Raw genomic sequence first — 25227 nt, forward strand, 5'->3', positions numbered from 1 at the left:
GTGGAGGTGAAAGGTTTCAGAGGAACGTAGTGTGGGTGAAGTTCAATAGTATACAAACAGGCTTGATTACACAGAAGCAGGCACTGACTGGGTGCTAAAACATGTTGTTGGTTCAGAGGTTTCATGGAGCTGACCTTTATTCTGCAAGGGATTTCTATCTTTGAGCTGTAGCTGACCTAAAGGCTTTATACAGCTACTCACTATTAGGGGGTGCGCAGGTGTCAAATTGCACAGGCCAATAGTAAATAGGCTCTTGGATTTGATGCCACTGGTCTTTCTCCTACTGGGACCTCACATCCATTAAAACCAAGAGAACACATTTAATATCCATTATCGAGTTAAATTATGGCATTACTGAAGGATCATAATAGAGTCCTCACATGATATATAATGTTGCATGCTGCTACTTGAATTCTATCCTTTTATAGGCTGACTGAAAAGTATCCTAATGGATTTGGTTGACTCTGGAAAACCCAACTGGTGTTTTTATATGAAATATGAATGAACAGAATAATGTCACAGCACCTACATCGTCTGTCCAACTAAGCTCACTGCCAGGTGTAATGAAAACCCAATGCCAGCATTAGGATGCAAACGACTCTGTGATGTGCTCATCGACTTCACATTGTCTCAAAGCTGATGCATTATTCAGAAGTAAGCTGTTTATGATGGCTGAAATGACTGGCCTATTCAGTATTCCATCCAGCAGCCAACATAAGCATTTGAAAAAGCTTCTGTATCGGAGTTAACCCTTCATATGTCAAAACCTACTTGCATAGCAATTAAACTAATATCCCTACTACGCTAAGTAGGTAACAAGCAGAAAACATCGCAAGCATATACTTTTCTTCCCATTTTTTGAAAATAATGGTCAGATACTTGCTGGGCCCTTGGAGACAGTTTTGGAGGTTGGCAGCCAGGAATATAGCAGGAAACGCCATCAGGATGACTCCCTGAGCCTGTCCTGCAGAAGTTAGCTGCCATGGGTTTCAACAACCAGTTCCATGGAGGCGGGCAGTCAATCAAGGCACTCAAAGCCTCACTTAAATGCCATTCTCCACACAGATGGAATTTTCCCAGCATCAGATAGTATTCCCTCCTGCTGAGTACAGATCTGGCAATGAATTGGACTGCAGGGCCTGCTTTCTGTGCTCCAATAACAAAGTCACAAGGCTGAAATGGCCACAGCCACTGCCAAAATCATGCTTGTGATGGCTCTAACAGTTCTGGGCTGTCTTTGTTGTGAATCTTCTGCAGTCTTTTGAGAGTATCTTTATTTTAAGAAACCCTCATACTCACCTTCTGCCTCACCAACATCTTCCAGTAGAACTGTCAGGCAGCCACTCTTGGGGCCTTCTCATTGGGCTTCCTGCATCCCTGTTCTGCCTGCCATCCTTAATTAGATGGAAATGTGGAAGCAGCCAAATTAGGAGGCCACCTGACAAAGTTACACTGACGGGCATGCTGCCAAGTTGTGCAGGCTCAGGACCTGATGATAACAGGAAAATTCAGCTCAACATTTCTCAGTTGACATGCTAAAGTCACAATTCATTACAGTGAGATTTTAGATACTGAAATTTAGGCTCAGTACCTTCCTATCTTATTTCAGTACATTTATTCAAATGATCTGATCAAATTTTGCTAGTACTAAATTTCCACTGCTTAATTCCAATAATCAAATGATTCATTTTTGGTGATAATAAATGATTGGATGGAATAAATGAATAAATTTAATCTCAAAAGTTATTTTTAAATTGTTGTTTTGAATGTTTGTTTGAATGGAGGTTAAAAGTAGCTGATTTACAGTAAAGCGCAGCCTGGGAGGGTATGGGATATGGCCAGTTCAGTAATTTCCACTTTGCTCCACATGAAGGAGTGAGAGGCTTCCTGGAGTCAGTGGTTTTGACTCCATGATTTTGGTTTGACACTGCAGGTCTTGAAAACTAGTGAGGTATCAAACCTAGATCAAAGTGGGAGTGTTGGACCTTCAGAGGACCTTTTAACCTAATTGGCCTCAATTTACATGTCCATAAAGCAGGCAGGATTGGGCTGTTGGAAGATTGCCCAATGTGGAGAGAACATTCTCTTGTGCAGAAGGCTTGCATTCTAACCAAACAGGAACTCAGCACCACACACATAATTCTACTTGGCTGAAATCTGAACTGCAGCTACTGGTGTCAAAGCTACAGTGTTCATGCACCCTCAAAAGATTGTGGATTAATGATAAATGTTAACTCAGCCTGGGAAATAATGGAATAATGAGTCTGATTGAGAGTTAATATTAAAAACATTATCCACTAAATTTGTTTTTTTATTAGAATGTTATTCCATCGCATGACATCAAAAACATATCTCAGTTACATTTACACTCATCCCCATACACAAATTAAGTTAGCTTATATTAAGTTAATAAAAATTTTGAATATAAAAACAAAAACGAAAGCACATGATTTATTCTTTAGCCCTCAGGAAGAAGACGCTCTCTACATTATAACTTGCCTTTAATACACAACCATATGGAACTACAAAAGCACAAGCAATGTTGTCTCATATTTTAACATATTTTATTTATTAATACTTCTGGCTCATCTGCCTAGAGACTCTTTCAAATGAAAGAAAATAATACATGACAAACGCCTTTCAACCTCTACCAGTCATTAAAGGATAGGTTGTTTTCTTAAAAAATGAGGTTACTGTAACGAACAGGTTTGCTTCCCACCATCTAAATACTACATTTTTTTTTTCAAACTTATTTTCTTTCCTTGCCTTATTCAAGAGAAATTCAAACAAGCTCTTTTTATTTTTGTTTATCTATATTGCAGGAAATTCACCTTTCAATATTCACCTCATTTTCATGAATTAGCGAGTACAAGATTCTTCGGTGCTTCGGGCTGAGCTTACAAATTGATCATTTAAATTTTTAGTTTGTTTGGCTCAAATAAGAATTCACATCTTTATTGAGGTGTGTTCCCAACATGAAGGCCTAAACACAACATTTATCATTTAGATTGGAGTAGAGATAACCTAATATAAGCAATCTCAAATGATTGCATCCTATATTTAACTAAAACAATTTTACTGCATCAAATATCATGGTTCACTGGTATTTAAAACAAGACTACCAATATCAATGTGATTCCACCTATCATATGATCATATTCCTTTATGAAGACTTAAAATTATATTCAAGCAAGCCAAAAGTCTGAGCTGCTCATAAATCAAGTGTTGTGTACATCTTCGTTTTCATAAACATATGCATATATTTACATATCTTGCGCGAATTAATTTCCAAATATGCAAATGAACTGTAATTAGTGTAGCTGATGATTCTTTAGTTGTTGGCAGTTGTCTGCAAAATTGAGCACCGCACTAATTACACATTTTGGAAGGGTATTGTTTTGCATTTCGTCGCCTTGATTGATGTCATCAGGACAGTTCAAAAGTTGAAACAAAATAAATATTAAATAATGATGTAGAAAGCAAGGTTCCCTCATATTTTAACAAACCCTCTGCAATCCTTCCACAGTGAAGTTTGGACAAAGTTTGGTCATAACGGCTATTTTAACAACGTAGGTTAAAGTGGAAGCAGCTCTGGCAGATCTTCTCCGTAGCAATACTTTGCAGCAGGATCTCTGTAGTTATTTTCATGTTGAACACTCTGCAGGCGGAAAGAAGAATTCACATTAATTTGGGAAAATATACTAAAAAAAAACCCAAAATAATAATAATAATAATAACGATCGCTTATTGTCACAAGTAGTGAATGAAGTTACTGTGAAGAGCCCCTAGTCGCCACATTCCAGTGCCTGTTCGGGGAGGCCGGTACAGGAATTGAACCCGCGCTGCTGGTCTTGTTCTGCATTACAAGTCAGCTGTTTAGCCCACTGTGCTAAACCAACCCCTAAGAGGAAACACTGAAACACAGAATACCGTCAAGATGCCTGTCTGAAGTATAATGTTGTCAAACAATAGTCCTTGGAGACTATAGCAGTATTGCACCATATACCTCCAACCAGTGAAGCTAGGAACAGATTGTAAGAATCAGCTCAGAAAGTAAAACCTGAAAGAAGAATTTATGCACTCACATTAGGCATAGTGATATTTTGCCAGTGGCATAGCTGACTTTGGCCATGTTGTCATTGAATACACCGAATACAAATGTTTGAGTTACATAGTAATTTAGCAGTTCAGTGTTCGCATTCAGGATATGCATCTTTCTACAAATGGGCATTCAAGAAAGTTAGAGGGCATCTGGCATATTTTGATAATGTTGAGTGTTTTAAATTGAACACAGCCTTCATAAAAGTTAGTTCATGACATAATTGTCCAATTACCAAAGTGCAGCTTGCTTTTCACACATCAGATATGAAGCAGAATTGTTATAAGTCTAGAATGATGTTGCAAAAAAGGTATTGCTCAAATAACGGCAAATGTGATGGAACTGAATGATGCATGACATTTATTTTTGTGATTTATTCTGACTAACTCTGCCATCATTTGAAATGATTTCATTACGAACCTGAGATGATGTTCTGCATTTTGCTAGGCAGAGCTCAAAATGATCTTCTATTGCTGTAAACAGATTCTGGAAGGCTTCTGCAGCCCTGTTCAGGAAATGTTCCAATAAAGGTTGCTAAAAATCAGAAACCACAGGTTTTAAATGTAGCTAGTACATTTAAAATTAATTGTAAAACACTTTAGAACACCGAGGCCCTCGGTAAATGTAAATTTTTCTTCTTCAGAGTTAATTTCATCTTGAGAAATTGGTATGGTATTGCAGTCAGCAATGAATGGCTGATGTGTTACTTTACAGGAGTGTCCTTCAGGCCTATTGCTCCAAAGCAATATTAATTCTTAAATAAGCAAAATATTAATCTCTTACTGGACTAACCATTCAGTTGGATGCAATATTTCTAATCTCTCATGCTTGACTATTGTTAACTAAGTAACATTTTGATCAGGCTGAATATCCTAAGCGCATTTTTAAACTATTGCATACCTACTATTAACACAGTAAGAAGTCTTATAACACCAGGTTAAAGTCCAACAGGTTTGATTCAAACACGAGCTTTCGGAGCGCAGCTCCTTCCTCAGGTCCAAAAGCTCGTGTTTGAATCAAGCCTGTTGGACTTTAACCTGGTGTTGTAAGACTTCTTACTGTGCTCACCCCAGTCCAACGCCGGCATCTCCACATCATAGTATTAACACCACAGACTCAAACCATTCATCCCAAAAGGTACAGTGATAGTGCACCACACTAGCCCCCTCACGCCTTCTTCAACTAACCTTAGGAGTTGAAGTAGTTGCATTATTCATTTTGAATGTTGACATATTGAATGTTGACATATAGGAAGGTTTACTCACATTTTGAATTGCTACATAAAGATAACAATTGAAGTTTTTGTAATCCACACCTGCACGTCATTCTCAATCTGTCAAAAGCCCGGATGTTTGTATAATGAAAGAAGGATGCATTTTCTCACCTTATTTGGTTGCAGGCAACAGGAGACACAGTACTCATACACAGTGCAGCAGTCATTGGACAAGCAGGTATCACATGCATACAACTTTGTGCTAGGTGTGTTTACACTGCAGCATCCATTCACAAGTAAGTCCTTCCTCTCACACACGTAGCCTGCAGTAAAATGGAGGAAGAGAAACAAATTCTAAGAGTTCTGCAGCTTGTTTCAAATGGGAACAATATCACTATGACAAAGAATATACTTCACTCAGAAGAGTATCAACTCTTTTTTTTTTAAATGAGACTAATATTAAACAACAGCTTAGGGAATTTAAATAAAAGTGATTGGCAAGGGGAAACTAGGTAACGTCACATTTCCTCACCCTGTTCATCTGTAATTAGCAGTTTACCCTGGATCGAGTTTCGACACTGTGTATACGGCCTACTGCTGTTCCCAAGGTTGAACCGCACTTTCCACACAATCCGGCGCTCAGAACCTCGAAGCTGCAACAAGTTTCGGTCAAGTACTGTTCTTTGCTCCTGATTGCAAGGAGGAAAAGGAAAAATTGCTTAGTTAATACAAACAAATTCTAGTACTAATATGACTTTCATCATGAATAACTTTTCTTAAAATAATCTAAGCACTTATTTAGCATTTGGCACGAGAAAAGTTGCACTTGATCGGAAGAGCTTAAATGATAGTATTTGAATTTACATCCTCAAGACTGTCCAAAAGCACTTCACAGCTAATTAAATAATTTTGAAGCGTAGTCACTAATACAATGGAGAAAAATACAGCAGTCCATTTTTGCACAGTAAAGTCCCTCAAACGACAATGAGGTAAATGATCAACTCAACCATTTTTTGTGATATTGTTTGAGGGATAAACCTTAGCCAGAATATTGGGAGAACCCCTTTACTCTCCCTCGAATAGTGCCAAGTGATCTTTCACAGCCTCCTGGATGGGCAGACAGGATCTCAGGCCGGGTTTTCTGGCCACCCAGCGCTACCAGGGTTTCCAATGGCAGATGCAGTGAACCATTGGCTGCCGGTGGGATATTCTAGACCTGCTGTATTTGCATGGTTCGCCCGCCCGGCCGCTGGGGAACTCACTGCGGGGGTTGGCTTATCATAGAATTTACAGTGCAGAAGGAGGCCATTCAACCCATCGAGTCTGCACCAGCTCTAGGAAAGAGCACCCTACCCAAGAGCATCCACACCTCTACTCTATCCCCATTAGCCAGTAGTAACCCCATCCAATACTAAGGGCAATTTTGGACACTAAGGGCAATTTAGCATGGCCAATCCACCTAACCTACGTTTCTTTGGACTGTGGGAGGAAACCAGAGCACCTAGAGGAAATCCACGCACACAGGGGAAAACGTGCAGACCCCGCAAAAACAGTGACCCAAGCAGGGAATCGAACCTGGGACCCTGGAACTGTGAAGCAATTGTGCTAACCACTATGCTACCGTGCTGCACCGTGGCTTTGGTGAGAGCAGAAGATCCTGCCTTCAGTTTGGTATTTTATCCAAGATGTCTCTGACAAATACAGTCGCCCTTCACTGCTGCTCTGGAATGTCAAGTAAAATTATGTGTTCAAGCACTTAAGTGGAGCTTGAACCCAAAACCTTCTGACCCGTGGAAAAAGGGTCAGGATTAAGCCAAGTTAGACACTTTTAATAACCTGATGTTAGAATTTCAGCCACTGCCAATAATTCGGCCCAGTGAATTTAGCTCAAAGTAATCTCTCAACATAACCAGAATCTATGGGCAGCATGGTGGTGCAGTGGTTAGCACTGCTGCCTCACGACGCCAAGGTCCCAGGTTCGATCCCCGCTCTGGGTCACTGTCAGTGTGGAGTTTGCACATTCCCCCCGTGTTTGCGTGGGTTTCACCTCCACACCCAAAAATGTGCAGGGTAGGTGGATTGGCTAAGCCAAATTGCTCCTTAATTGGAAAAAATGAACTGGGTACTTTAAATTTATTTTTTTTAAAATAACCAAAAATCTATAACTGTATGAATGGAAAATTATTTTTAACAGATAGTTCGTGATTAAATCTTTACACATGCCCACCATCGCACCGCAACTAATTCTGTGTAGAATAGAATAAAGCTCGAGCCCTTTTGTTTCACACAATGGAATTCATGTACGTTGCTTAAAAATGTGGAAAAATCATGAAATCTAACAAGAAAATTAAGCGGTTCTATGGTATGCCACCACTGTGCTAACAAGTTAACAAATTGTCTGGACAGAATGTAGAATTTTTAACATCTGTTACGTATACAACAGATTACAAAAATGCCAGTATAAATAAATGACAACTTTAATTAAAAACCTTTCTTAAATACTACAGATGATTAAAGGACTCATTAAGAGCTTCAGCTATTACCATGATTCATGTTTTCCAAATGTTTGGGCATTCCATACATTAATTTTCACAAGTAATTATAATGAAAATGCAAACCCAGTAGACAGATACTCGCACTTTTATTGCCAGAACCTTTACTGATTTTAGCGATGATTGCTCCATTTGTGCAGTCTGACTACTGCATTTAAAGTGTACATTCAAAATGCACCATTCATTTTGAAAGAGAAGGGCCTATCTCATTTTGAGGTGTTGTATTCAAGTAAGGTACAAAAAAGGTTCCATCAAGACTAAATTACAGCATCAAAGGATTGAATTGGTCTCCGCTTTATCAAGTTATTACTGCAAGAACCAAATGTAACCAAAGGATATTTACTTCTAAATACAGTTTCATGGGTGCAACATTCAGGATTTGTAAATAAAGGTTGTGATCTTAAAACAAGTGAAACAATCAGTCACTTACGGGTAAAGCAAATCTCCTCAGCATTCTAATCCCAGCTGCAGCTTCCAAGCACTCTCATGGGTAAGTAACTTGAAATAACACATGGGCTTAAGGAGAAATGGATTTGGCTGCAATAGCCTCCTACCCACCTGCAGCCTGTCCCTTTTCACTGGCAGATGTGGTGCAATAACAGATGCACTAGTCCCATTATCTATATTTATAAATCCATTTTTCTCTTAGACTAGATAAGTCAGTTTGCCTGGAATATATTTCACTAAGTTACAGTTGAGAAAAAAATGACCACAACTTAATTTCCTGCTTGCAACTAAACTGCCCGATGTAAAAGTCCCCTTATTTAAAAAACCTTTTACATTCGCTCCACAACAAAAGCAAAAGACCACGGATACTGGAAATCGGAGACAGAAACAGAAAATACTGAATCAAATCGCCCATCAGGTCAGGTAATGTCAGTGGAGAGAGAAACCAAGTTACATTTCAGCGGGAGAGACGGTGAGGGTGGCACCACAGACTTAAAAGAGTGCAAGAGGGGCAGACCCGGAGCTAGCGCTGGACCTCGGTCTGTGGATAGTGAGCAGACCCGCTGCTGCTGGAGGGGTTCAGTCAGTGGATAGTGAGCAGACCCGGTGCTGCTGGTGGAGGGGTTCAGTCAGTGGATAGAGAGCAGACCCGGTGCTGCTGGTGGAGGGGTTCAGTCAGTGGATAGTGAGCAGACCCGCTGCTGCTGGTAGAGCTCAGTCAGTGGATAGAGAGCAGACCCATTGCTGCTGGAGGGGCTCAGTCTGTGGATAGAGAGCAGACCCGGTACTGCTGGAGGGGTTCAGTCAGTGGATAGAGAGCAGACCCGGTGCTGCTGGTAGAGCTTAGTCTGTGGATAGAGAGCAGACCCGGTGCTGCTGGTAGAGCTTAGTTTGTGGATAGAGAGCAGACCCGGTGCTGCTGGTAGAGCTTAGTCTGTGGATAGAGAGCAGACCCGGTGGTGCTGCAGGTGGGGCTCAGTCGGTGGATAGTGGGCAGACCCGGTACTGCTGGAGGGGTTCAGTCAGTGGATAGAGAGCAGACCCGGTGCTGCTGGTAGAGCTTAGTCTGTGGATAGAGAGCAGACCCGGTGCTGCTGGTAGAGCTCAGTCTGTGGATAGAGAGCAGACCCATTGCTGCTGGTGGAGCTCAGTCTGTGGATAGAGAGCAGACCCGGTGCTGCTGGTGGAGCTTAGTCTGTGGATAGAGAGCAGACCCGGTGCTGCTGGTAGAGCTTAGTCTGTGGATAGAGAGCAGACCCGGTGCTGCTGGTGGAGCTTAGTCTGTGGATAGAGAGCAGACCCGGTGCTGCTGGTGGAGCTCAGTCAGTGGATAGAGAGCAGATCCATTGCTGCTGGAGGGGCTCAGTCTGTGGATAGAGAGCAGACCCATTGCTGCTGGTGGAGCTCAGTCTGTGGATAGAGAGCAGACCCATTGCTGCTGGTGGAGCTCAGTCTGTGGATAGAGAGCAGACCCGGTGCTGCTGCAGGTGGGGCTCAGTCGGTGGATAGAGAGCAGACCCGGTGCTGCTGGTAGAGCTTAGTCTGTGGATAGAGAGCAGACCCAGTGCTGCTGGTGGAGCTCAGTCAGTGGATAGAGAGCAGACCCGGTGCTGCTGGTAGAGCTTAGTCTGTGGATAGAGAGCAGACCCATTGCTGCTGGAGGGGCTCAGTCTGTGGATAGAGAGCAGACCCATTGCTGCTGGAGGGGCTCAGTCTGTGGATAGAGAGCAGACCCGGTGGTGCAGGTGCGCAAGGCCAGTGGATAGAGAGCAGAGCCGGTGTCGCTGGTGTGTACGGTCAGTAGATAGAGAACAGACCAGGTGCTGCTGGTGGGTACGACCAGTGGATAGAGAGCAGAGCTGGTGCTGCTGGTGGGTATGGCCAGTGGACTGCATTCAGAGAAAAATCAAGTTTTCCACCACTGGAAATCAGGTAAGTGATTGGTTGGAAACTGTTTTACATGTTTATCTTTTAAAAACTTGTACAAATTATAGGTAAGTGTAAGGTTTTATTAGTAATAGGTTCTGGAGTAACAGTAGTAAGGTTTATTGGAAGTCGTAGGATTTATTAATTAAAAAGCATTAAATTAACACATAATAATGATGGTAGGGGCAGGTGATGTGATGTGCTTCACAGCGCCAGGGACCTGGGTCGATTCCCGGCTTGGGTCACTGCCTGTGTGGAGTCTGCACGTTCTCTCTGTGTCTGCATGGGTTTCCTCCGGGTGCTCCGGTTTTCTACCACAAGTCTCAAAAGACTTTGTTAGGTGAAATGGACATTCTGAATTCTTCCTCTGTGTACCCGAACAGGCGCAGTAGTGTGGTGACTAGGGGATTTTGATAGTAATTTCATTGCAGTGTTAATGTAATCCTACTTGTGACATTAATAAAGATGATTATTTTCTGGAATGTGGACAATCTTGGAAACAAGTATGATCCAGACAAACATTACTGGAGTAAGTGTCAGAGGACCTTTGGCTCATAGTCACTGAATTGGAGGCCAAGGTGCAGACACTGTGATGAGGGAGCTAAGTGGCAGGGAGCAAAGAGAAATTTGGTAGTGATAGGTCACACAGGGAGATAGATAATGTTCTCTGTAGCCATGACGGAGAGCTTTTTTGCGGATGGAGAGGATGTTGGGAGTTGAAGGGGCAGGGTCAGCTGCCATTGTCCACGTGGGAATCAATGGCATAGTTAGAACCAGGAATGATATTCTGCTAAGAGAATTTGAGAAATTAGGTCCAAATTAAAATGCAGAACGTCAAAGGTAATAATCGCTGGGTTGTTACCTGAGCCACACACCAATTGGCTTAGCATCAACCAGATTAGAAAATTAAACACGTGGCTCAAAACGTGCAGTGGGAAAGAGTTTTGATACATGGGATGCTGGCATCAGTACTCGGGGAACAGTGAGCTCTTCCGTTGGGATGAGCTACAGGCTAGAATCAGTGGCCTGGCCAATTGTATAATTAGGGCTGTCGGCAGAGCTTTAAACTAACTAGGAAGGAACGGGGGTGGAGGCTTCTGGGGTAGGTAGATTTAGAAATCCAAAGAGAATGTTCAATGTATCAGAGGATTATAGCCATGTTGATAAAAGCAAGGAGAATGGAACAGGAAGGGGCAGAGATGTTAACAAAAAACCTACATACCTGTGCTGTATTTTTCTATGTTCTATCAGGAAATAGAAGTAACAAAATGAAATTAAAAGTTATTTATCTGAATGCACAAAACATCTGCAATATTTATCTGAATAACAAAACATCTGCAATAAAATAGATGCACTAGTCGCACAAATAAAGGTAAATAAATGATTTAGATCTGATCAGGATTGCAGATCCATGGTTTCAAGGTAATCAAGGTTGCAAAATAAATATTTCAGGACAGATGTTATGGCAAAGGAAGAGCGGTAAGCCTGATAGTAAAGGTTGACAAAAGGGAGAGATCTGGCCTCAGAAGATCATAAAATAGAATTGGTGGGGGGTAGAAATTAAAAATATTAAGAGTCCAAAAACATTGGAGGAGTGGTTTATAGGCCCCCCCCCCCTAAGTGAAAAGCCCATGGTGTTAAGGGCAAGATCCTGGCATGAATAGAGGATTGGCTGACTGGCAGAAGGCAGAGAGTGGGGATAAAGCGGTCTTTTTCAGGATGGTAGCCGGTGACTATGGGGTGCCTCAGCGATCTGTGCTGGGACAACAACTTTTCACAATATACATTAATGATCTGGAAGAAGGTACTGAAGGCACTGTTGCTCAGTTTGCAGATGATACAAAGATCTGTGGAGGGACAGGTAGTATTGAGGAAGCAGGCGGGCTGCAGAAGGATTTGGACAAGCTAGAAGAGTGGGCAATAAAGTGGCAAATGAAATACAATGTGGAAAAGTGAGAGGTTATGCACTTTGGAAGGAAGAATTTAGGCATAGACTATTTTCTAAATGGGGCGATGCTTAGGAAATCAGAAGCACAAAGGGACTTGGGAGTCTATGTTCACAATTCTCTTAAGGTTAATGTACAGGTTCAGTCAGCAGTTAAGAAGGCAAATGCAATGTTAGCATTCATGTCAAGAGGGCTAGAATACAAGACCAGGGAGGTACTTCTGAGGCTGTACAAGGCTCTGATTAGACCCTATTTGGAGTATTGTGAGCAGTTTTGGGCCCCGTATCTAAGGAAGGATGTGCTGGCCTTGGAAAGGGTCCAGAGGGGGTTCACAAGAATGATCCCTGGAATAAAGAACTTGTCGTATGAGGAACGGTTGAGGACTCTGGGTCTGTACTCGTTGGAGTTTAGAAGGATGAGGAAAGATCTTATTGAAACTTACAAGATACAGCGAGGCCTGGATAGAGTGGATGTGGAGAGGATGTTTCCACTTGTAGGAAAAACTAGACCCAGAGGACACCATCTCGAACTAAAGGGATGATCCTTTTAAACAGAGATGAGGAGGAATGTCTTCAGCCAGAGGGTGATGAATCTGTGGAACTCTTTGCCGCAGAAGGCTATTTGGCAGAGGCCAAATAACGGAGTGTCTTTAAGACAGAGATAGATAGGTTCTTGATTAATAAGGGGATCAGGGGTTATGGGGAGGAGGCAGGAGAATGGGGATGAGAAAATATCAGCCATGATTAAATAGCGGAGCAGACTCGATGGGCCGAATGGCCTAATTCTGCTCCTATGTCTTATGGTCTTAACAGTAGTTATAACCACTGAAGAAGCATTAAACAAGAAATTCTTGGAAATTGTAACAAATAATTGAGAGAGATTTAATTTTCATATAGACTGAGACAATCAAATTGACAAGAGTGGTCTGGAAGATGAGTTTATGGAAAGTTTTCAATTTCTTCTTAGTGTTGGGTGGGGTTACTGGGTTATGGGGATAGGGTGGAGGTGTTGACCTTGGGTAGGGTGCTCTTTCCAAAAGCCGGTGCAGACTCGATGGGCCGAATGGCCTCCTTCTGCACTGTAAATTCTATGAAAATCTATGATTAATCTAGGACAAAGGTTTGGCACAACATCGTGGGCCGAAGGGCCTGTTCTGTGCTGTATTTTTCTATGTTCTATGTTCTAAATACATTGTAGAACCGGCCAGGGATAAAGTAATCTTAAATCTAGCATTGTGTAATGAAGCAGAGTTAATTACAAACTAAGATCCACTAGGAATAACTGATCATAATACCACTGAATTCCGGGTTAAATTTGGAAGTGACAACTCAAAGGGCCTATTCCTGTGCTGTTCTTTGTACTCCAATCATAAGAATCTTAAACCTAAACAAAGCCAATTAAATAATTATGTGGGGAGAACAGACCAAGACAAATGATATGGTTGTAAATGATCAGTGGAAAATATTTAAAGAAGCAATTTAAAATGCCCAACAAAAATACATTCAATTGAAAAACTCAGCAAGAGAGATCCATCTGTGGCTCACTCAGGAAGTTTCAATAAAATAACTTATTAAACTTTTGTCACTTATACCAAAAAATCCAAACAAGAATAAACTAAAAATACAGAAACAATAGTCTAGTAAACCAACCCCCCCCCCCCCCCCCTCTTTGTTTCACTTCCTCTCCCCCCAAGAGCTAAAATACAATATAAACGGTTGCCATCTCCGGTAGAACCATTCAATTGATCCCCTCACTGTGTATTTTCAGGTGAAAAAAATCCATTCAGTCACCTAGTCATGCCAAAGCACTAGGTGGCATCACCAGTATTCCAACTGATCAGGATTCACTTCCGAGCAACCAGCGAGTCAAAGGCCAGGACAACTGCACCACCCCCGTCACGTCAGATACCCCAAATATAGCCTCTAAAAGATAGAGCTCCAGCTCAATGTTCAGAATCGCTGATATGGTGCTGGAAAAAGAAACACAAAAACACACAAGATTGGGACAGGACCAGAACATGTGCTAGGATTCATGGGCCCTCTCAAACAGCGCTTGCACCTATCCTCAACTCCCACAAAGAATAGACTCATTCTGGCTTCACTGAGGTGTGCCATAATCAGAACCTTGAGCTGGATCAGGCTCAGCTTCGCACAGAATGACGCAGAGGGCCTCATTCCACACCTGCTCCTCCTGCAATATAGGCTGCAGCTCCTCCTCCCATTTGGCCTTCACCTCTTCCAGAGAGATCAGATCGTCCCCCAAAACACTCAGGAAGTTAAGCATAGTATTAGATTAAAAGAAAAGGTTTACTATATTGCAAAATACAACAGTGTCGGAGGATTGGGAGTTTTAGAAACCAAAGAGCAACCAAAACGTTGATAAAAAGAAAAAATAGAATGAGAGTATCCTAGTCGGTAATGTAAAAAGATTGTAAGAGCTTTTATAAGTATATAAAAAGGAAGAAAGCTGCTAAAGTTAACATTGGCCCGTTAGAATTAGAGACAAGAGAAATGATCATGGGGCATGAAGAAATGGCAGAGGCACTGAACAAGTATTTTGTGTCTGTCTTCACATTAGAAGGCACAAGTTTCATCATTCCAGAAATAGATGGTAAATTATGGAGTCAAAATGTGTGAAGAAATTAGGGAAATGAATAACAGAAAAAGTATTGGAGAAAATTAAGGGATTGAAATATGACACATCCCTGGCATTATGGGCCAGGGTTTAGAGAACACCAAAGTATATCATGGAGTTCACCTGACCCACAACTTTTAATAGATCTTGGTTATGGGGAGCACAAGGGTTTACTCTCCAGGTGTTATGCAACAGAGACCTTAAGTATTTTTAAAAACCAAACAATCTTTATTCTATGAATCCAGTTAACATTTTATAAACACACAGCAAACAGCTTATCAACTACCAACACTGAAAATCCCCACAGATACAATACTCTACAGGTAACCCTTAATAACTTTCCTAACAACATCCATAAGTCAAAAGACCCTTTTTAACAAAGACAACAGAAAGCAGGTATCACTTTTAAATTATCAAGTGAACCTAACACCTTTTTAACATAGAGAGAGAGACTCCAACACCCTTGTAGTCGGAATACAGCTTTCAACTGAAAACAAAACTAAGGCACACTGCAGCTTCCAGCTCAAAACGAAAGTAAAAGACAGGAATCACATTCCAGCTCCACCCACACAATGACATCACTGCAGTCATTTGATAAAACACACTTTTCTTAAAGGGACTCTCACATGACACTGGGGCCTGTTGACCTATACTCTGAAGTTATAAAGGAGATAGCTGCAGAGCGTGTACGTTGGCTGTGATTTTCCAGCAATAATTTGGTAACAGCCACGAGCATATGAATTAGGAGGAATAGGTCACTTGGCCCCTTGAGCCTGCTCCGCCATTCAAATAGTATCATGGCTGATCTGATTGTAACCTCAACTCCATATTCCTGCATACCTCCAATAATCTTTCACCTCCAACATTCCGTCTGCCTTCCTAACCATTTTTGTACCTGTATACTAACATTTGTGATTCATGTAGCAGGAAGACCATATACCAGAGTTTCGCAATCTTCCTTCATTTAAATAATATACTGCTTTTCTATTCTTGTCACAGTGCACAAGATCTCATTTTCGCACATTGTAATCCATCCGTCAATATTTTTCCCACTAAATTAAGAAATCTATTTACTCTCCTGCCTATCTTAGTTTCATCTGCAAATTTAACAACCATGCATTTGGTCCTTTCATCCAAGTAACTGAAAAAGATTGTAAATAGTTGTAACCCGAGCATTGACCCTTGTGCTATCCCATGGATAGAGGAAATGACATTAAAATTGCTTATCGTCACGAGTAGGCTTCAATGAAGTTACTGTGAAAAGCCCCTAGTCGCCACATTCCAGTACCTGTTCGGGGAGGCTGGTACGGGAATTGAACCGTGCTGCTGGCCTGCCTTGTTGGTCTGCTTTAAAAGCCAGCGATTTAGCCCAGTGTGCTAAACCAGCCCCTGATTGGCTGACTGGCAGAAGGCAGAGAGTGAGGATAAAGGGGTCTTTCTCAGGATGGCACTAGTGGTGTGCCTCAGGGGTCTGTGCTGGAACCACAACTTTTTACAACATACATTAATGATCTAGAAGAAGGTACTGAAGGCACTGTTACTAAGTTTGCAGATGATACAAAGATCTGTGGAGGGACAGGTAGTATTGAGGAAGTAAGGGGGCTGCAGAACGATTTGGACAAGCTAGGAGAGTGGGCAATTAAATGGCAAATGAAATACAATGTGGAAAAGTGTGAGGTTTTAAACTTTGGAAGGAGGAATTTAGGCACAGACTATTTTCTAAATGGGGAAATGCTTGGGAAAGCAGAAGCACAAAGAGACTTGGGAGTTCTTGTTCACGATTTTCTTCAGGTTAATGTGCAGGTTCAGCCGGCAGTTAAGAAGGCAAATGCAATGTTAGCATTCATGTCAAGAGGGATAGAATACAAGACCAGGAATGTTCTTCTGAGGCTGCATAAGGTTCTGGTCAGACCCCATTTGGAGTATTGTGACCAGTTTTGGGCCCCATGCTGGCTTTGAAAAGGGTCCAGAGGAGGTTCACAAGAATGATTCCTGGAATGAAGAGCTTGTCGTATGAGGAACATTTGAGGACTCTGGATCTGTACTCGTTGGAGTTTAGAAGGATGAGAGGGGATCTTATTGAAACTTACAAGATACTGAGAGGCCTGGATAGAGTGGACGTGGAGAAGACGTTTCCACTTGTCGGAAAAACTAGAAGCAGAGGACACCATCTCAGACTAAAGGGACAATCCTTTAAAACAGAGATGAGGAGGAATTTTTTCAGGCAGAGGGTGAATCTGTGGAACTGTTTGCCGCAGAAGGCTGTGGAGGCCAATTCACTGAGTGTCTTTAAGACAGAGATAGATAGGTTCTTGATTAATAACGGGATCAGGGGTTATGGGGAGAAGGCAGGAGAATGGGGATGAGAAAATATTAGCCATGATTGAATGGCAGAGCAGACTCAATGGGCCAAGTGGCCTAATTCTGCTCCTATGTCTTATGGTCTGATGACACGCTACTGGTTACAGCTTGCCAACCCGAAAATGAACACTGCTTGTGTTGGCTGAGCAATCCTCTCCATGTTAGTATGTTCGCTCTTATTTTGTCTAACAACCTTTGAAACGGCACCTCATTAAACGCCTTTTGAAAATCCAAATACACCCCATCTGCAAGTTTCCTAATTATCCACAATGCTAGTTACTTCCTCAAACAACTCCAATAAATGAGCTAATCATGATTTTCCTTTCACAAAACCACTGACTCTCCCTAATTGCTCTCAGCCCAATCCCATAATCTTCAGAATAGAATCCAGCATTTTCCCTGTGACAGATGACCTGTAGTTACCTGCTTTCTATCTCCTTTTTTGAATAAAGGAGTTACATTTCTTCCTTTTTTGAATAAAGGAGTTACATTTGCTAATTACCAATCTGGTGGGACCTCACCAGAATCGAAGGAATCCTGCAGCATTAATACAAATGCAACTGCTTTCTCTAAACCCACTTCTTTTAGGATCCTAGGATGCAGGCCATCAGGTCCTGGTGACGTATTTGCCTTTAGTTCTAATAATTTCCACAGTACTCTTTCCCTGGCGATTATAATTGCTTTAAATTCTTCCCCACTTTCGTGTTTCGGGTTACAAGTATTTTGGGGATGTTATTTGTGTCTTCTCTAATGAAGGCGGACACAAAATATTTGTTCAATGTTTCTGCCATTTCTTAATTTCCCATTCTTATTTCCATAGACTCACTCTCTAGAAGAGCAAAGCTCACTTCAGTTAAATTTTTCTATTCAAATATTTGTTGAAAAACTTACTGTTTTTATATTTCTAGCTAGATTTCTCTACATTCTCTGTACTCTTAATTTCTCCTTATTACTTTTTTAGTCATTCTTTTTCTTGGATTTAAAATTCTGACCTACCACTAACCTTCACAGAATTGTACACCTTTTCTTTCAATTTGGTATTCTGTTCAAACTCCTTAGTTAGCCACATATAGTGCATTCATCTCCAAGAACAGGGGTGGACAAACTTAATGAACACAAGAGCCGCAAACAATAGTCTTCAGATGCTTGAGAGCGTCAAGACTATACAAACTTCACACAGACCAATTGCTGCTCGTAGAGGTCTTATGAGTCTCCATCCTGGCTGCAAGTTTTGAAAATCCAGCTGATACGTTGTAAAGGCAGTACAAAGTGTCAGATGTTGATTTGTAAGGACTGCACAATGTTTTGACTTTACAAACTTCATTACAGAGTACAGTGATTCACAGCAGCGTGCTGTACTGAAAATTGATACAAGTCGCACATGCTTGCTTGAGTTAAGGGCACTTTGTTACTGTCACTTGATTCCAGAACTCAATTGCAGATTGTGATTTATGCAGTATCTTTAGACTGTTCCTCCTGGAAGTCCAAGAGTTTAATTTCCACAGCAAATCTTTCCATAGCCAGAGGTTCTAGAATCAGATGACCAATGTTGACGTCATCAACCATGAATGGGGTTACAAGAAAAGTGAATCAGGATCTCAACTTCTGCAAGTCATCAAACCTGGCTGAAAAAGTATCAAGCAGTCCTTTCAATTTATCTCTGAATTCTTCACGTTTGTGATCTTTTACTTCAAAATCCGGAATCGTGTTTGCTCTCCTTTTGAGAGGGGGAAAGTGGTTGAAGTTTCTTGACAGTTTGTTTCTTTGCAAAACCTTACTGTATTCTGGAAGCTGAACACAGAGTTGGGTCAGAAATAATCTGATTCTTCCCCTGGAGTGCCAAGTTGAAAGTTTGTAGATTTTTCAAAGATCAGTAAGAAACATCAGATCATTCCAGCCATTGAGTGTCAAGGGGGATAGCTGGATTCTCTCTTGTCGGAAAAGGTTGTTGCCTGGCGTGAATGTTACTTGCCACTCTGGACAAGAACTGTTTCAGCACCTTGAGAAGTCATGAATTGCACTGAGCATTCAATCATTAGCAAACATCCCCACTTCTGACCTTATGATGGAGGGAAGGTGTTGATGAAGCACCTGAAGATGCTATAGATGGCACGATGACTCAGTGGTTACCACTGCTGCCTCACAGCGCCAGCAACCCGGGTTTGATTCCGATCTTGGGTGATTGTGTGGAGTCTGGATGTTCTCCCCATGTCTGTGTGGGTTTCCTCTGGGTGCTTCAGTTTCCTCCCACAGTCCAAAGAAGTACAGGTTAGGTAGATTGGCCGTTCTAAAATTGCCATTCGTGTCCAAAGGTTAGGTGGGGTCACGGAATAGGGTAGGGGAGTGGGCCTAGGTATGGTGCTCTTTTGGTGGGTTGGTGCAGACTTGATGGGCCAATGGTCTCCTTCTACACTGTAGGGATTCTATGCTGGCTGGTGCTAGGACACTAACCTGAGGAATTCCTGCACTGATGTCCTGGGACTGGGATGATTGACCTCTAGCAACCACAACTATCTTCTTTTGTGTCAGTTATGACTTGTGCTCGTGGAGAGTTTCCCCCCGATTCACACTGACCATTAACCATCCAATCAATGCACACCACTTGTACATACTTTAATATCAATCGATGCAATTTATTTGTTTATTTTTAAAATAAATTTAGAGTATCCAATCTTGTTTTGGCCAATTTAAGGGGCAATTTAGCATGGCCAATTCACCTAACCTACATATTTTTGGGTTGTGGGGGTGGAACCCACGCAGACATGGGGAGAATGTGCAAAGTCCACACGGACAGTGACCTAGGGCCGGGTTTCGAACCTGGGTCCTCAGTGCCGTTGTCCCAGTGCTAACCACTGCACCACATGCCGCCCTAATCGATGCAATTTACAGGTGTAAGGAGTGATGTGATGGAAAATGTTCAGTAAAATATAGTGAAAGGACACAGACATTTAAAACATATAGGTACAGAAGCAAACACTCTCTTTTCCTGACCTGATGTGATCACTAAACCACTTCCTACATTGTATCCATGACCAGACACAACACTCCTGCTAGTCAGCTCCTTCCAACCACACCATGTGATAAAAGCCACAGGTTTCTTCCTCCTATTGCTGTAGAAAATGATGATCCTTCTCCCCCTCATTACATCCAGCATGAATTCTAGCAAGGCTCATTAAATCTGGATGCTGCCCTTGCGCTAGGTGCATCACTGATCCCGAACTTCCAATTTCCATTTGTGAACTCTGTTTAAATACAGCTGAAATGTATCACGTGGGTACAAGCATACCCGCTGCATAACATGGGGGTGAAAACACAAGTCAAAACTAGTCAATACAATTGGGTGGAGATTGTTAATCCCAACAAGCTGATTTTCAGGTTTTACACCCACACTCACTTGGAAGCCATTTTCAGATTAATATCAGAGTCTCTGCACAGTCACACACCGATCAGGATCTACTGCTTTATAGCAACATCGATGTTGCAGTAGAAATGCATTGTTATATAGTCACACCTCTGAGGGCATACAAAACAGTATTCAGTTATCCTGGTGGGGAGGTTAAGCTGCAGTTGTACAGAGCATTAATGAAACATTTGCAGTACTGTGTACTACATTGTTCACCTTTTTTAAGGAAGGATGTAAATGCATTAGAAGTTCAGAGAACGTTTGCCACACTAATACCTGATGTGGAGATGCCGGCGTTGGACTGGGGTGAGCACAGTAAGAAGTCTTACAACACCAGGTTAAAGTCCAACAGGTTTGATTCAAACACGAGCTTTCGGAGCGCAGCTCCTTCCTCAGGAAGGACCTGAGAAATTAAATGAAAATCGCTTATTGTCACGAGTAGGCTTCAAATGAAGTTACTGTGAAAAGCCCCTAGTCGCCACATTCCGGCGCCTGTTCGGGGAGGCTGTTACGGGAATCGAACCGTGCTGCTGGCTTGCCTTGGTCTGCTTTCAAAGCCAGCGATTAGCCCTGTGAGCTAAACAGCCCCTGCAGGAAGGAGCTGTGCTCCGAAAGCTCGTGTTTGAATCAAACCTGTTGGACTTTAACCTGGTGTTGTAAGACTTCTTACTACACTAATACCTGGAATGGGTGGGTTGACCTATGAGCAAAGGTTGGTCATGCTAGGCTAGTATCCTTTGGAGTTGAGGAGAATAAACTTGATTTAAATATACAAGATACTGAGGGGTCGTGACAGGGTAGACATGGAGAGGATGTTTCCTCTTGTGGGTGAATCTAGAACCATGGGTCACTGTTTAAAACGGAAATTAAGCAAAATTTCTCTCTTCGAGGGTCATGAGTCCTTGGAACTCTTTCTGAAAATGTGGTGCAGGCAGAATCTTTGAATATTTTACGCCAGAGGTGGATAGATTCTTAGTGAACAAGGGGGCAAAAGGTTATTAGGGAGAGGTGGGATGAAGATTTGAGGTTACAATCAGATTAGCAATGAATGATCTTGTTAGAAGGTGGAGCAGGCTCGAGGGGCTGAATGTCTGACTTCTGCTCCTTGGACCTGTAAAAGATGTGACCGATAGGCTGGTGAAGAGGGTGAAGGCAAGTGTGCAGCCATTAATAAATTTTGCATACAAATTGTGAACTTTTAACTCCAATTTCTCTTGTTTGTGACATATTGATATGCACCTATATACTTCTTACTGATCAAAAAACAAAATAAATTATGCTCTTTTGCCCATGTTATGAACAGCTTAGGTCTTTTTGTATAAAACACTCTTGTTTTTGTATAAAGACTCTTGTTCTTAAACCTGTAGCAAGAGTTCAAATCCAGCTGAGCCCAAATTTAATAGATAAAAATAGCACCGAATGGCATTCAACCCATCAAACTCACTCACTTCCATTACGGATTTAGGAATATCACTCTGCTGTGGCCTGTAATCAAACTGTATTTCATGAGTAAAGTTCTGCAGACACTGCTCAGTCCCTAAAAGGTAAGCAAACTCCACATCATTCAAACCTAACTCCACAGGCAAACTGTTCCCCTATTCCTACAGCAAGGGCACCAAGGTAAAAATGTGATCATCTTGATGGATACTTAACCCATCATTCAAAGCTGTTCCTCACTAGATATACATTAATTTGCTGGATGTGCTGGGCACGAACCTCACTCTCCCTCGGTCTGGAAGGCACTGACATATTTCTCGCTGTGCTGAGCACTGATTGTCGCTCTTTCGCTCACTCACCTGACCTCTCTGGCTGTGCTGGACACTTGACTAGTCGTTGGCTGTGCTGGCCACAGACGTTACCCTTTGGCTGCGCTGGACACTGACCACTTCCTGTCACTTGCGGCGATTGACACTCACCCCTCTCTCTGGCTGCTGGACACTCACCCCTCTCTCTGGCGTTACTGGACACTCACCCCTCTCCCTGGCTGCGCTGGACACTCACCCCTCTCTCTGGCGTTACTGGACACTCACCCCTCTCCCTGGCTGCTGGACATTCACCCCTCTCTCTGGCTGCTGGACACTCGCACCTCTCCCTGGCTGCACTGGACAATCACCCCTCTCCCTGGCCGCTGGACACTCACCCCTGTCTCTGGCTGCGCTGGACACGCACCCCTCTCCCTGGCTGCTGGACACTCACCCCTCTCTCTGGCCGCTGGACACACCCCTCTCTCTGGCTGCACTGGACACTCACCCCTCTCTCTGGCTGCACTGGACACTCATCCCTCTCTCTGGCTGCTGGACACTCCCCCTCTCCCTGGCTGCTGCACACTCACCCCTCTCCCTGGCTGCTGGACACTCACCCCTCTCCCTGGCTGCTGGACACTCACCCCTCTCTCTGGCTGCTGGAAACTCACCCCTCTCTCTGGCTGCTGGACACTCACCCCTCTCCCTGGCTGCTGGACATTCACCCCTCTCTCTGGCTGCTGGACACTCATCCCTCTCTCTGCTGCGCTGGACACTCACCCCTCTCCCTGGCTGCTGGACACTCACCCCTCTCTCTGGCTGCCGGACACTCACCCCTCTCTCTGGCTGCGCTGGACACTCACCCCTCTCTCTCGCTGCTGGACACACACCCCTCTCTCTGGCAGCTCTGGACACTCACCCCTCTCCCTGGCCGCTGGACACTCACCCCTCTCCCTGGCTTCGCTGGACATTCACCCCTCACCCTGGCTGCACTGGACAATCACTCCTCTCTCTGGCTGCTGGACACTCGCCCCTCTCCCTGGCTGCACTGGACAATCACCCCTCTCCCTGGCCGCTGGACACTCACCCCTGTCTCTGGCTGCGCTGGACACGCACCCCTCTCCCTGGCTGCTGGACACTCACACCTCTCTCTGGCTGCCGGACACTCACCCCTCTCTCTGGCTGCGCTGGACACTCACCCCTCTCTCTCGCTGCTGGACACACACCCCTCTCTCTGGCTGCTCTGGACACTCGCCCATCTCTCTGGCTGCTGGACACTCGCCCTGCTCTCTGGCTGCTCTGGACACTCGCCCCTCTCCCTGGCTGCACTGGACACTTGCCCCTCTCCCTGGCTGCTGGACACTCACCCCTCTCCCTGGCTGCGCTGGACACTCGCCCCTCTCCCTGGCTGCGCTGGACACTCGCCCCTCTCCCTGGCTGCGCTGGACACTAACCCCTCTCTCTGGCTCCTGGACACTCGCCCCTCTCCCTGGTTGCTGGACACTCGCCCCTCTCCCTGGCTGCTGGACACTCGCCCCTCTCCCTGGCTGCTGGACACTCGCCCCTCTCCCTGGCTGCTGGACACTCGCCCCTCTCCCTGGCTGCTGGACACTCGCCCCTCTCCCTGGCTGCTGGACACTCGCCCCTCTCCCTGGCTGCTGGACACTCGCCCCTCTCCCTGGCTGCTGGACACTCGCCCCTCTCCCTGGCTGCTGGACACTCGCCCCTCTCCCTGGCTGCTCTGGACACTCACCCCTCTCCCTGGCTGCTGGGCACTCACCCCTCTCCCTGGCTGCTGGACACTCACCCCTCTCTCTGGCTGCGCTGGACACTCACCCCTCTCTCTGGCTGCTGGACACACCATTCTGGCTGCGCTGGACACTCACCCCTCTCCCTGGCTGCGCTGGACACTCACCCCTCTCCCTGGCTGCTGGACACTCACCCCTCTCTCTGGCTGCTGGACACTCACCCCTCTCCCTGGCTGCACTGGACACTCACCCCTCTCCCTGGCTGCTGGACACTCACCCCTCTCTCTGGCTGCTGGACACTCACCCCTCTCTCTGGCTGCTGGACACTCACCCCTCTCTCTGGCTGCTGGACACTCACTCCTCTCTCTGGCTGCTGGACACTCACCCCTCTCCCTGGCTGCTGGACACTCACCCCTCTCCCTGGCTGCTGGACACTCACCCCTCTCCCTGGCTGCTGGACACTCACCCCTCTCTCTGGCTGCTGGACACTCACCCCTCTCCCTGGCTGCTGGACACTCACCCCTCTCCCTGGCTGCTGGACACTCACCCCCCTCTCTGGCTGCTGGACACTCACCCCTCTCCCTGGCTGCTGGACACTCACCCCTCTCCCTGGCTGCTGGACACTCACCCCTCTCCCTGGCTGCTGGACACTCACCCCCCTCTCTGGCTGCTGGACACTCACCCCTCTCCCTGGCTGCTGGACACTCACCCCTCTCCCTGGCTGCTGGACACTCACCCCTCTCCCTGGCTGCTGGACACTCACCCCTCTCCCTGGCTGCTGGACACTCACCCCTCTCCCTGGCTGCTGGACACTCACCCCTCTCCCTGGCTGCTGGACACTCACCCCTCTCCCTGGCTGCTGGACACTCACCCCTCTCCCTGGCTGCTGGACACTCACCTGTCTCAATGTGCTGCTCAGGAAATAGATGAGTGAAAGGCCAAACACCACGGCGAGAACCCAGCGCTTCCTCAGCACCTTGCGCCACACCATAGAGAAACACTGCACCATCGACTCCGCGCTACCGGCCCCAGCTCATCGCAATCCCCGAGCACCGATGAGCGGCTCGATCCGGCCGCTGCCGCCGCCTCTGGGAAAACAAGAGGCAAACCGGAGATCAGGGGGGACAAGTCCCGCCCCAGGGCCGCCCGCTGATTG

At 44.5% G+C, this 25227-nt stretch overlaps 1 protein-coding gene across 1 annotated transcript; it reads right to left on the minus strand.

The window, feature by feature from the left end:
• Window positions 1–2290: 2290 nt before the first annotated feature.
• spring1 (SREBF pathway regulator in golgi 1) lies at window positions 2291–25210 on the minus strand. The gene is made up of 5 exons (XM_038790958.1): window positions 24970–25210; window positions 5845–6001; window positions 5484–5635; window positions 4520–4633; window positions 2291–3658 (listed from the first exon to the last, which is right to left on the minus strand). Exons 1-5 carry the CDS (start codon window positions 25078–25080, stop codon window positions 3575–3577), a joined length of 618 nt encoding a protein of 205 aa, XP_038646886.1. The 5' UTR covers window positions 25081–25210; the 3' UTR covers window positions 2291–3574.
• Between the last annotated feature and the right edge of the window lie 17 nt (window positions 25211–25227).

Source organism: Scyliorhinus canicula, chromosome 1 (assembly GCF_902713615.1).
Source record: "Scyliorhinus canicula chromosome 1, sScyCan1.1, whole genome shotgun sequence".
Taxonomy (NCBI): domain Eukaryota; kingdom Metazoa; phylum Chordata; class Chondrichthyes; order Carcharhiniformes; family Scyliorhinidae; genus Scyliorhinus; species Scyliorhinus canicula.

Excerpts from the sequence above, each read along its gene's own strand:
- spring1 (XM_038790958.1), bottom strand. The coding sequence starts at position 25,080 with ATGGTGCAGTGTTTCTCTATGGTGTGGCGCAAGGTGCTGAGGAAGCGC. Across the intron at positions 6,002-24,969 it reads TGAGCAGCACATTGAGACAG|GAGCAAAGAACAGTACTTGA; the intron begins GTGAGTGTCCAG and ends CCTTGCAATCAG. Across the intron at positions 4,634-5,483 it reads GTTGCCTGCAACCAAATAAG|CAACCTTTATTGGAACATTT; the intron begins GTGAGAAAATGC and ends TCTGATTTTTAG.